This window comes from Calidris pugnax, unplaced genomic scaffold (assembly GCF_001431845.1).
Source record: "Calidris pugnax isolate Ruff unplaced genomic scaffold, ASM143184v1 scaffold57, whole genome shotgun sequence".
Taxonomy (NCBI): Eukaryota; Metazoa; Chordata; class Aves; order Charadriiformes; family Scolopacidae; genus Calidris; species Calidris pugnax.
Window position 1 is genome coordinate 2,692,637 of NW_015090813.1, and position 12,513 is coordinate 2,705,149.

At 47.4% G+C, this 12,513-nt stretch overlaps 1 protein-coding gene across 4 annotated transcripts in view; it reads right to left on the reverse strand.

The window, feature by feature from the left end:
* Nucleotides 1-4,349: 4,349 nt before the first annotated feature.
* The window catches only part of TAGAP (T-cell activation RhoGTPase activating protein), a 65,807-nt gene continuing 57,643 nt past the window's right edge, over nucleotides 4,350-12,513 (reverse strand). Inside the window, exons 6-12 of one of the 4 annotated variants that reach the window (XM_014939543.1) lie at nucleotides 11,534-11,600; nucleotides 9,895-10,064; nucleotides 8,974-9,135; nucleotides 8,394-8,503; nucleotides 7,489-7,684; nucleotides 6,794-6,911; nucleotides 4,350-6,588 (exon numbers count right to left, since the gene is read on the reverse strand). In XM_014939543.1, coding sequence (XP_014795029.1) covers nucleotides 5,411-6,588; nucleotides 6,794-6,911; nucleotides 7,489-7,684; nucleotides 8,394-8,503; nucleotides 8,974-9,135; nucleotides 9,895-10,064; nucleotides 11,534-11,600 — 2,001 coding nt within the window. In that variant the 3' untranslated portion in view covers nucleotides 4,350-5,410. Of the gene's footprint in view, nucleotides 6,589-6,793; nucleotides 6,912-7,488; nucleotides 7,685-8,393; nucleotides 8,504-8,973; nucleotides 9,136-9,894; nucleotides 10,068-11,533; nucleotides 11,601-11,944; nucleotides 12,012-12,513 lie in introns of all 4 variants that reach the window. The other 3 variants (XM_014939541.1, XM_014939542.1, XM_014939540.1) reach the window with 3 other exon arrangements.

Below are 12,513 nucleotides of genomic sequence, written 5' to 3' on the forward strand. Positions count from 1 at the left end.
TGTTTCAGTCCCAGCAGAAACAGAGTTTTTGGGCGTCAAACAGGATGCCCTGCCTTCCCTAATACCAGCTGTTGAACTCCAAGTGAGGTTTGTAAATGCAGAGCATGCAGTCTGGTCCTCCATTTACATAATGTCCAAAGAAGATTGCAAATCCTCTTTCATCAAACCAGATACAGTGAAAGAAACTCCAAGGAGCCAAGTGCACCGAAAAAAGGGAAGCCAAGTGTCTGTGTTGTAGAGATGTAAAAGTGAAATACAAAGTGTGGGCAGTAACACTCCAAGCTACTAGTTCGTATAAAGTTGGTAGAATTCCTTCCATTAATATTTTTGCCACCGGTTTGTACCACCAATCTCAGTGTTGCATCTTGTGCCTGTGGTGTACAGATAGCAATCATGAGAGGAAAATACAGAAGAAAGATCTTATGTAGAGAAGCAGTTCTGTTCTGTGACTGCATCCAATGATGAGCTTTCTTGAGCTATGTTGCAGCAGATATTATAGAAGGTCTCCATGGTAGTAACAATTCTATTGTTTGTCATTGTTAAGTGGCCATTATTAAGTTATTCTTCCTGAGGTGTTAAAGATTCATGATTCATTAGTTTTTGCAGTTCTGAGAAAGAGATGCCCTTCAGATAAGAGCTTTGAGAGAGGGTCAGACAGGTGAGAAAGCTGCTTCCCCAAGACCTTGCATGTAGAGGCAGCAAAAATCAATGTACTGACAGTGCCTTTTCTCAGAGAACGTAAGCAAATTACCAAAAATATGCCTAACATCATAGCTTCTGAATTGCTTTGGTGAGACTTGAGGAAAAACAGCTTATTTTGACTTGTTATTTTACCTTACCCTAGCTTCAAATCTCCTTCCAAAGTAGCTGACAGCCCATACTTGCCCACAGCAAGAGATGTGCAGACCCCATGCTGAAATCCCATAAAGCCAAGGAAATCCATCCATGGAATTGTCATCCTAGAGCTAGAGAATTGAGGTCATCACTGGACTTCATGAATTGTATATTTTCTATTGTAACTTGAAGAGATATTTGTTATTTTATTCTAATTCTCTACATACGCAGAGACTAAAATAATGAGGACGTGTGTGTGGAACTGAGACCAGATGAGTGTTGGTGGGGCTTATTGCAATAATAACTGGGACAGATATGAGGGAAACAAGTGGAAGAAGTGGAAGTGCAAGACCAACTGACTGACTGAGGGAAGTGGGTCTGGGGATGGAGAGGACAGAAATGAAACTGGGACTTTGACAGCAAGTCCACAGGGACAGATTGGGTTTGGTTCAATGAAAAGATAACAGATGAGGTGAGGAAGCAAGGAAAATGAGGCAGAGATAAGGAGTCAGGAGAGGAAGGTATGAATCAGGGTTGTCTGTCATAGGATGGAGAAGAAGGATCCAAACTTTGGAGGGGGGCAAGCAGGAGGGCCTATGCCTGCTCAAGAATGCTTCTTTTGAAGGTTTAGGTGGAGCCTAAAAATCCCAAATTTCACTGTTTCTCTGCTGTCAGTAAAAGTAAACATCAACCCTAGATTATAGAGACCTGCACTTAAGGTCTAAACATTGAAGGTCTAAACATTGAAGGTCATTGAAGGTCATCTAAACATCAACATGTAAGGTGGGAGTCTAAGCTCCCATCACAGTCAGAGAAGATTGTAGGGAAGGATTCAGAAAGGTCATTGAAGGTCATCTAAACATCAGCATGTAAGTTGGGAGTCTAAGCTCCCATCCAGTCAGAGAAGATTGTAGGGAAGGATTCAGCTGTCTAAATATCCAGACCTGCATCCACTTTTGATGCCTTACAGAATTCCTTGAGGTACCCTAAGCTGCTCAAATGACTGTAGACACCTACCCTCAAGCAGCTGTGTTCCACCTGCACTCAACTCAGTCCCAGGGGTCCAGAGAGATACTCAAATGCAGACTGTGCAGAAGATGAGACGCAGGCTCACATAAATGCTTGCATACAGATAACTAAATGTGTCTAGGTCCTCAGTCTGCACCTGGGTGCCAGTCCAAATGTCTATGAAACCTGCAGGCATGGTATTTCTCTCAGCCTTCACTAACATTTGGCCATAATGCTGATGACAGCGTGCTTTTGCTGCCAGTTGCTGTCCTCATTCAAGTGGCAGAGAACAAGAGTTTGCAAGTGCCCGGTGCACAGCATGGGGAAGGAAGGAGAGGGGCATATTGCTCCATGAGGAACACCTTTGTCCTTCTGTCGGCTCTTTTAAATCCTAGAAATTCAGACATAGCCATGCGTCCAAAGCCTGGGTGCCCTGTTAGGCCAGAATTAAGACTTTCTCCTTTCCTGCATGACCTTGGCTTCTTCCCAGAGCAGGTGAATCCTTGTGGGGAAGAACAAGAGTGCAACGTGATTGAAAACAACGGCAGGATGCAAACACCAGGAACTGAATTCAGGCTGCACCAATAGCTTTAATTCCAACGTTGCCATACACAGCAATGGCTTGGATTTTCTGCTTTAATGTTGCTTTTTTTTTTTTCCTCACTCTTTCAGTCTTATATGCTGTGCATGTTTACAGTGTTTTAATGGAATTTAATTTGAAAATTTGATGTGTGAAGCAAGTGACGATGGAGCGACCTGTGGAGAGTAGGAGGCTTGCTGTCAGCATTCAGCTCTTGTGCCAAAACCAAGCTAGGGCTGACCCAGCTGTAAATGGGCATTTGATCTTTCTGGCTAAGAAGTCAAATACGGCTTTAGCAAAGACACTCAGATAATTCCTTTGTTGGATATAGCAGTTAAAGGGCTGTACTCTTGGAAGTCAGGATAGTTGGGCTGGATACATGAATGTGGTAGGCTGGGCTGATTGCATGATAAAGCTGTTTTCTGATCTGAAGGCAGATGAGTAAGTGCTAAAGGAAAGCTCTCTGCTTTCTGTGTAATTCTAGTCTTTTGAGGCCTCCTAAGTGCATATAGAAGAGAAATCCCTTGTCTGAAGGGATGTGATAAAAGAACAATGCTGTCTGAACAGGCAAGTCTTAAGAGATGGGAGAAGACAAAAGTTAATCTGTCACGAGGGATTAAATCTCTTTTGGGGTCCCCTTACATTCAGATTTCATTTAATCGTGGTGTTTCCTGGACTTGAAGAAATGCAAGAGCAAGATGAGGAGGACTGGGCTGCTCTTTATATACAACTCCTTCACCTTACCCCTTGTTTGTTAACAATGTGTAGCGCTCCTCTCTGTTTCATTTATCTTCCTTCTTCTCCCTCAATTTAAGTGCCTTAAAAGAAACTCCAAATGGACTTTCTTATCCAGGAGCTGGAAGATTTAAGCTCATCTGTATTGAGTATTTTGAGCTTGGGTAAACTTTCTGAGTCTGATTGTCATGTCTGGCTTAGGACACTTTGTACCTAAAGAAAGACTATCCTCACCTCTGGTGAAATGACCATGCTTCTCCCTGGGTTTCTGGTGTGGTTACAGGACAGGAAACGAGCATTTCCTCTTCTTGGGATCTTTAGTCTTGTCACAGTCAAATAGTGAGTCACTTACCATACAAGTAGCCATGGTGTTGTTTTGAGTACATCTTGAAGTTCACGTTTTCTGTTCTGTGGTTTCTAGGCCTTTCCACTGCACGTGGATTCTCTCTTCATGCTCGTTCTGCCATGAGGGCAAGACCTGCCGTTCCCACTCAACAGGGGACAAGAGGCAACGGGCACAAATTAAAACACATGGCATTCCTTCGGAATGTAAGGAGGCAGTTTTTCACTGTGAGGATGGTCAAACACGGGAACAGGTTGCTCAGAAAGACTGCAGAGTCTCTATCTGTGGAAATAATCAAAGTCATCTGGACATGGTCCTGGGCAACCTGCCTCTGCTTGAGCAGGGGGTTGGAGAGGAGGAGCTCAAGCCTTCAGCTTGCTTGGAAGCAGAGTGCCACCACTTAGGGGACTGAGTGAGGTGGCATTTTCTCTAGTTGCAGCCTGCCAGTATGGTATTCCTCCTGAGAGTCCAGGTACTCTCCTTCCCCTTTCTCTGTGTCCTGTGAACACCTACACCTGGAGAACATCATACCTGAGATGGTGTGCTTATTTCTAGTCCGCTCCACTTTTGGAGCAGCATCACGTCTTTGCAGCTCCATCTCCACCACCTCACTGATAACTGCTGTTACATGGCAGTGTGACTTTTTTTCCTGACAGAGAGGGATTTGTTCCCAAAATCTAGCCTGCAGCCTCTTAAAACAACCGTAGAAATGATACTGAAGGTCCTTCCCACTACCTAGATAGGCCGTGTCATTCTAGCAGACCTCCAGTACCTGTAGAATAGTACAAAAGTAGGTACAGTACGTGTAGTGCCTGGATGTTTTCAAGACAGACAACAGACAGTTTAGCATTCATGCAGAAAAATGTTTTATTGTAGTGAAGTTACACAGGAGAAACGCAAGTCTCCCTGCTCCTGGTTCAAGGCTGTGCTGAGCCATAAAAGGGGAGGTAAGTGCTAACCAAAACAAGTTCCTACATGTAAAAACACATTGCACTTCCAGTCATTTTTACAAGATTATAAGGACAGCGCCTGGAATTTTCTTTTTTTTCTTTTTTTTTTTCCTTTTTTTTTTTTTTTAAGATGAGCTGCAGCTTTAACTATTTAAAGCCGGAATCCCGAATGTTTCCTTACAGGAGTTTTTGTTGTTTGGGGTTCATTTACCTCAGGAAAGCAAACCTGAAGGTGCTCTTTCTTTCTGCTTAGCCCATCCAGTTTATTTAGACTAGAAGCACCTCAGGCCACATGAGATTTAGTTGATTGACATTCCCGTAAGGATCTTGTAGGGCTTCCGTGGCTCTAAACCCAGGCTCAGTATACAACACTAATGCTGGTTACTGGTCGGATCATTCTTATGACCAGCAAGAAGGAAAGAGGGAATGGCAGCAGCTTCAGGGGGTTTATGGAGGAGTGCTGGAGTGGCCTTGATGACAGAACAGCTCTTCCTTGGTTGGGGTAACTGCCAGCCCACTTCTTAATGCAGAAAATCAGCAAAGCATTGCATCAGCCTGGCACACACGTGTGACAAATGGCATGGAGTCTGTGACCATACAGAAAGGAAAAGGAAGGTGGGACAGGTTTTGGACCTGCCAACCTTTTAATTGTCCATTTGAGGACACAAATACAACACTGTTTATCAACTACTAACTAGTTTTCCCGCGCAACAGGTTATGTACAGCATATATCACTTGCATATTTACATAATAATACACAGGTCTTCCCCACCACCTCCTCTTGAGGTGAAAGAATGTGACATGTCAAGCTGACAGACACTTCAGGAGACCCTCAAGGAAAAGTCCGTGCAGAGCTAGCTTATTGTGTCCCTTGAAAGTAAAATCTGACAAAGGATGAGCAAGATGTCTATTTTTACAGTATGTACAGTATGTACAGTGCGAAGAGGAGGAATAGGCATTTTAAACATAGGATTCCTTTGCGTACTGGATCTGGTCTACCTCAAAGACCGGCTGGCTGCACCTCCGAGCCACGTACTCAAGTTTGTTCTTCTGACAGGACTCAGACATGGCTCTCAGTCGGTAGACTCCCGGGGTCACGGGTAGACTCACACGGGAGTTAATTCCCACAGTGACGCTGAGGGTTTCATTTTCCAGGTCAGAATCCTTCATGGCAGAAACTCTGCCACCGGGTAGATCCCTTAGAGCCGTACACGCTGCGTCCTGCACCAAGCTGCTGCACGGGTGAGGCGGCAAAGCATCCTGGTTTGACGCTTTTAATCTCATGGTCTGAACCGTGAGATTGTGGGAGAGAACTTCAGTGGCCAGGCAGTTCTTAGTAGCCTCTTCGTAAGAGGGTGGTCTTCCAGGATTCCTCTGGTCTACCTCTCTGAACACTTCATCGGCCGACCTGAAACGGGGCCTTTGCTGATGGGCCACAGGCAGCGGTTTGTCGTCATCGGGGCTGATCTCCTGGACAACTCTGCAGGAGAAATGATCTTCTTTCTTTGTGAAACTGTCTCTCTGAAAAAAAAAGTTTTTTCCAGGCCCCCAGCTCTGGGTTTTTATTAGAGTTTTCCTGCGGTTTGCAAAAGAGAACGACATGGAATGCTTTTTGATCTCTCTGCTGGCCGTACTGCAGTCTTCAGTGGCCTTGGTGGAAAAGGACTGGGGCCTATTCAAAAAGGTTTTTTTGGGACTAGACGGTGAAACCACTGGGGAGCTGGTAAAGACCGAGCCGTCAGAGCTCTCCAGGGAGCAACTGGAGGATGTCTTGGGTAGAGAGTCAGTTGATAATTGGGAAGGTAAGACTGCAAGCCGTCTCTCCAGTGCCTCCAACCCTAGCTGTTTCTGCTGAACCGGGAAATTGTCCTCACTTTTGTTTAGCTTCTCTTTCCTTATCCTGCCTTCAAGGCGGTTTTGGAAGGACAGGTCTGGCTCTGAGTACCTCCTGTCCATCGTGCTGATGTCGTTTCTGAAATTAGTCAGCGAAGGGGCAGAGATGCATGTTGGATATCTTCTGCTCACGCTACTGCTCCTTCCTTTGGGCTGCTCCATCTGAGAGGCACAGGGGCTGCCTTCAGCTTCTGGGTCTGGGCTGTCATAGGCAGAGTCATTCTGGTGAGCAGCACATAGGTGTTCTGTGGGGAGAAAGCACCTGTTAGTTTTCACTGACCATCTGAGGATGAAAAGGAACTATCTGGAAAGAGCTGCTGTAGAAGAGGACTGCAACAGTGTCCTGAACCCTCTGCAACTCTCTGTGTTTCCACAGATGTGTTCCTATACCAGGTTAAATGATTTGGCATGACAGCCCCAGTCTGTGACATCCCCAGTTTGTTCTCATACCTGTGGAGCTGTCTGTGTGCTCCGGTGACTCCTCAGCCGAGGCACAGGCAGGCAAGGCAAGGTCCTCCCCAAATATTTCTGAGCAGTTGTTTATGAGGAACTCCACCAACACCGTCACCTGCACACAGAAAGCAGTTGTAGTCAAAAGGGCTGAAAATATATTGAACAGTCCTTTCTGCTCCTGCCCACTGTCTCTGTGGCTTCTGCCTAAATCACAGAATCATAGAATCATAGAATACCAGGTTGGGAGGGACCTCAAGGATCATCTGATCTAACCTGTCTTGGAAAAGAATCCTAACTTAAAGTAAGAGGGTGAATCTACTCTGGAGGATGAGGCCTGATGCTGCAGACAAATTCATCTGCCCTGATACAAATGAACCCCCATCTGCCCCAGCTTCAGCCTCACTGCCCAGAGGACCCCTGGGTGGCCATGCCCACCGGGTGCCCCTTGTTCTCTGTGGGCAAAGCATTCAGGAGCTGTGCTATGATGTAGGGGACTGCAGGGCAACTGCTACCATTGCTCAGAGAGACAAGAGGAGGGCAGCCTTGCCAATCACATTGCAGGCACCTGAGCTGAGGGACACCCCCAATGCCCAGGGGTGCTGTTCTGTTCAGCTTTTGCAAGGGCGGTGGGATCCCTGTGGGTGTCTCTGAGCTGCCCCAAAGCGGGTGGCAGCTCGGTGAGCTCAACACACCTTGTCATTCATCTCCTTCTGCACTTCCAGCGGGAGCGTGTTGTCTGTCTCTGGGCTCAGCATGTTTGGGCCAACGCAGATGGCCAGGTTGCTGGAGTCCATCCTGGTGGTCTCGGCGTTTTGGCTGATGTGGTGGAGCAGAGACAGCAAGTGCTTGAGCAAGACGAGGTTTGGCCGAGGCAGTTTGTCAGCCACCCTGTGTGAAGACAAACAAAACGTGACGTTAATTCACGGTGCAGCAGCCACCACTTCTTTATTTGAGCAAGTCTCAATTAAACTCAGACCAATGACACTTCCTCCAGAGAGAGGGATGCATGTGCTTCCTTCACTGCTCAGCAGAAGTATCATTCAGAAATCCCCAACGGCAGCTGAGCGTGTGGTTAATTATGAGATCTTGAATGACAAGATCTTGACTGAAAGGCAAGCACTACAGCAGTCCGTATCCTTGAGTAGATGAGATGGCGCCAGGAGATGTCACAGGAGGCTTCCCAAAGACACGTGAAAGCCTGTGGTTGTGCTGGGCAGCTTTCAAAGCCCTCCCGATTGGCCTGGCTTCACATCTGCTCTTTCCAAAGAGCAAAACTCGGCCGTGGTCTCCACAGCCTGACTTCACCACCAGCAAATGTGAAGGCTCCCTGTCAGGGCCTGTCCCACAGCACAGTGACTACCTTGGCTGAGGCACTGCAGCCTCTCCTCTTCCTACCCCAGTTGTAGGGCAATCTCATATAGCTTCAGGAAATGCTGCTGTGAGAGCCCTCTAAACAAATCCCCCTGGAGCAATAGCAAGCTGATATAAACGACAGGCTTTTAAGTGAGACTCTCTGTTATGGGAGACCTCACCAGCCTCTACCAGCCGTTCCATCACACTGGGGCTGATTGCAAAACTTCCTGGTTGCAAAACTTACTCTTTCAATTCTTCAATTTTCTCCTGCTTGCTTGGCTTCTCCAGAGCTTGCATCCACTTCTCGTAGAGGTCGGCCGACAGGAGTTTGGAGGGAATATTTCGGAGGAAGTCCTGTAAGGCCAAGAGATTTAGGTGAGGCTTTGGACACTACCCCTGAGCACACAGGGAGCATCACTAGGAGGGCTCACTAGGAGGCAGGCTGGCTTGAGCTACTGGACCATCAGCACTGTCAGAGCAGCGGGGTCCATAGGTACATGCCAAGTACACTCACATTGGGGTAGTAATGGAACCCAGCTCCTAACTGCTTTTCATTCACCCATAAATCTCAGTATTCCTCTCTGGGAGGATGCTGAGGAGGACAAAGTGAATTTCTTGTGGGCATGGAGGAAATCAGCAGCACAACACATGGGACAGAAGATCAGGTGGAAAAGGAAAATGCCTATCTTTCCTAAGCCTGAAACTTTTAGCCTGGCTTTGCTCTGCCTTTAGCTTGGAGTCCCACCCGGGTCAGCTCTGGGCAATGAAGTGGGCCTGTGCAGATGAGCAATGTCCTCCCAGTGTTGTAGGCCAGAGGAGCTCACCTTCAAGACCACTGCCAGCAGGTGCACAGATTTGCTTTTCAGATCAACATTCTCGCCTTTGTTTAGGTCCTCCTTCAGCTCTTTTCGTGCTTTCTCATTGGCAGCTTTTCTGAATATCCCTTCAGTGGAAGGTCCTTTCATATACAATATAGCTAGGAGATCCTGCAGGAAAAAAAGGTAGGCATGAATGGGAGGACAGTTAGTTGGGTGAAGGAAGGTCCTTTAGCAAATGAGCATTTCCTTAGAAACACAAGAAGAGTTGTCTGGAGGTACACTGTGCTCTAATTAGGTCAGCATCTAGTTCTTGCTCCAGGTAGATTTACATGGGCAATAACCTGATTTTCCCCCAACCCGCCATCTTTTTTGACTGGTGAATTTCACTAATTTCAGTGGAGTCATCCCTGCTTCCTTCCAGAAGGAAACAAGGGATGGTTTAAGCCTTGGTTCAAATCCCATCCCTCTCAAGCCAGGCAAATATTCCTTAGAAGAGACAAAAGCCTGTCTATTAGAAAAGCCAACTCAGTGGGAGAACTGTCACAAGATAATTTTTATCCAGAAAAGATAGTATTTTGGAATTTGTTGGTGGCAGCTGAACACTTTTTTCAGGAAAATACAGAAAGCCTTGGAAGTTTATGCTGCTGAAAGTTTCATTCAAATGACTTCTGTCAAATCACAGATATATATACTAAGGAGCAGATTTTCTCCTATTCCTGGTCCTGGGTTGTCACCACTCAAAGTTACTTCTAGTGGCCAAAACCCACAGACCTGACCCTTTCTACATCTGGGATGGGCCTTGAGCTTATCAGAAGCGTGTATGGAGGGGAAACACCAAAATCACTCATCTCCTTGGTGCTGCAGCACAAGTACCAGGGATCTTGCCTCACACTGAGGTGTGATAACTGTATGACCAAGCTTGCTTACCTGGACCGGCTGGGGCAGCGTGTCATCTTCCCCACAGACAATTGCCAGAGGCTGGCCAAACAGAGTGATTTTGGCACCCGGGTCTAGCTGCCCTGGGGAATTCCCGTTGGTAGAGCTTCGTCTCAGAGTAAATGACTGTGATATCACCTTCTTTCTTTTCTTTGTGCCATCTGCTGCAAGCAAAAGGAAAGCAAAAAAAAAAAAAATCAATTTAAAAAAAGAAAACCAGAGCGCGCTCTGGGGAGAAACAGAAAGACAACTCAGTGGTTACTAAGGAAACAACTGCCTCAACTGTAAAACTGTGACCATCCCTCTCAGGACACCACCTTTCCTGTTTTGGGGTGGAGTTTTTTTTTTACATTCTAGACTCTTCTTAGAGAGTGGGAACATACAAGGCGCAGAAATTACAGGATTTGTAGATATTTTTGATATTGCAACAGTTTCTGTGATAACTATCTAAGGCAGATATGCCACTTGGGCAGCTGGTAATGACAACAATTCTCACTACGCGGTCTGACTGTGCCCCAGCCTTAGGGCAGGAGTGAAACGAGGTGCCTCCTGCTTTTTAGGCTCTTTCACAGGAGGTTTTCACATGAAAACACACGGCTCCAGCTCTGCCAGCTTTGGAGCCAGCTCTAATGGTAGTGGTCCTGCCAGAGCTAGTGCTCGCCCCCTGCCAGCCAGCCCATTGAAGGTGATATTTGCTCTGGATGATGGGAGCATCACAGTTGGGCCTCATGGGCTTCAGGGTCAGAAATCTCTTAGCGTGGGTTTTGCATCTGCATCTTAAAGAGGAGGGTATGCGAGAAATTTGGAGATGATGGTGGTATTGGGAAGAGGTGTGGCTTTTTTTTACCCTTTCAGAAACAGTGAGAGAAGGATCCTTTTGCTAGAAAGCTTTCTAAAGGACTTGCCTTCTACTCTGAAATGAAGTTGCCTTATGCAGATGATTTCTCAGGACCTGTATTTGTGGCATAGCACAAGTCCTTGGCAGAGAGGGGTTAAAAGCTATGAGTCCTTGAGTCCTTGGCAGAGAGGGGTTAAAAGCTATGGGAAAGTCTCCTAACATTATAGTGTCATACAAAAGGTTTGCTTCTGATACTCCTTGAAAAATGGTCTCCTGTGAAGATCTGCTTCAAATCTGAACCCTGCCCTGCTAATGATCTCCTCCTTGGTTGTTTACCAGTGCTGAGGTTTTGCATGGTGAGGGAAAACAAGTGCTGATGCTGCCAAGAGGGTCTATTTACTCCGGCGTGCAACCGCTGGTAGCGGCGCTCGCTCGCGGTGCCACACCCCAGGGGTGATGCTCGAGTGAGAAAGGACCACGTTTGCTTCCCATCGCTGCCAGGGAACACGACGAGAGCTGGCCCTGAGGACCAGGGAGCAGGGGGGATAGCAGACCTCTGGCACTCAGCACTTGTCACCTCTGCCACTGAGCCGAAGGGATAGAGGTCACTTGCAAGCGAGCGGCACTCCAGGGGTTAAGCCATCTGCTGGATGGGGCTGAGGGCTGTGGATTGTGTGGGGAGGTGAAGCAGGCAGTTTTGGGTGGTTTTGCAGTTTCGGGTGGCTTTGCAGAAGCGCCAGCTTAAAAGCATTATATAAGAAGGCAGTTCCTCAGTTTGTCTTTAAAACTCACCAGCTGGGTGGCAAAGTCCATCTTCAGTCTCGGCTGGGACCAGTGGGGGGCATTTCTTGGCGTCAGCCTGCAAGAAGCGTGTTAGGGTTACTCAGAAATCTGTGAGAGGCTCCGGGGAATAACCAGAGCAAACCCAACACCTGCTGAAGAGGTGCCCGGGTGCCAGGGTGACACTGCCTCACTGCCCAACGGAGGGGTTTGTAGTAAACCCTGCAGCCAAGCCACCCCAGACCTGCCCAGCAGGTCACAACCCCGTGCTCTTTGAGGCTGCTCTTTTGATACAGAGAATCGGTGTGGGGAGGTGAAGCAGGCAGTTTTGGGTGGTTTTGCAGTTTCGGGTGGCTTTGCAGAAGCGCCAGCTTAAAAGCATTATATAAGAAGGCAGTTCCTCAGTTTGTCTTTGAAACTCACCAGCTGGGTGGCAAAGTCCATCTTCAGTCTCGGCTGGGACCAGTGGGGGGCATTTCTTGGCGTCAGCCTGCAAGAAGCGTGTTAGGGTTACTCAGAAATCTGTGAGAGGCTCCGGGGAATAACCAGAGCAAACCCAACACCTGCTGAAGAGGTGCCCGGGTGCCAGGGTGACACTGCCTCACTGCCCAACGGAGGGGTTTGTAGTAAACCCTGCAGCCAAGCCACCCCAGACCTGCCCAGCAGGTCACAACCCCGTGCTCTTTGAGGCTGCTCTTTTGATACAGAGAATCGTAGAATCATAGAATCACAGAATAGTTTGGGTTGGAAGGGACCTTGAAGATCATCGAGTTCCAACCCCCCTGCCATGGGCAGGGACACCTCCCACCAGACCAGGTTGCTCAAAACCCCATCCAGCCTGGTCTTGAACACTTCCAGGGACGGGGCATCCACAGCTTCTCTGGGCAACCTGTTCCAGTGCCTCACCGCCTTCACAGTAAAGAATTTTTTCCTAATATCTAATCTAAATCTCCTCTCTTTCAGTTTAAAACCATTACCCCTCGTCCTATCTC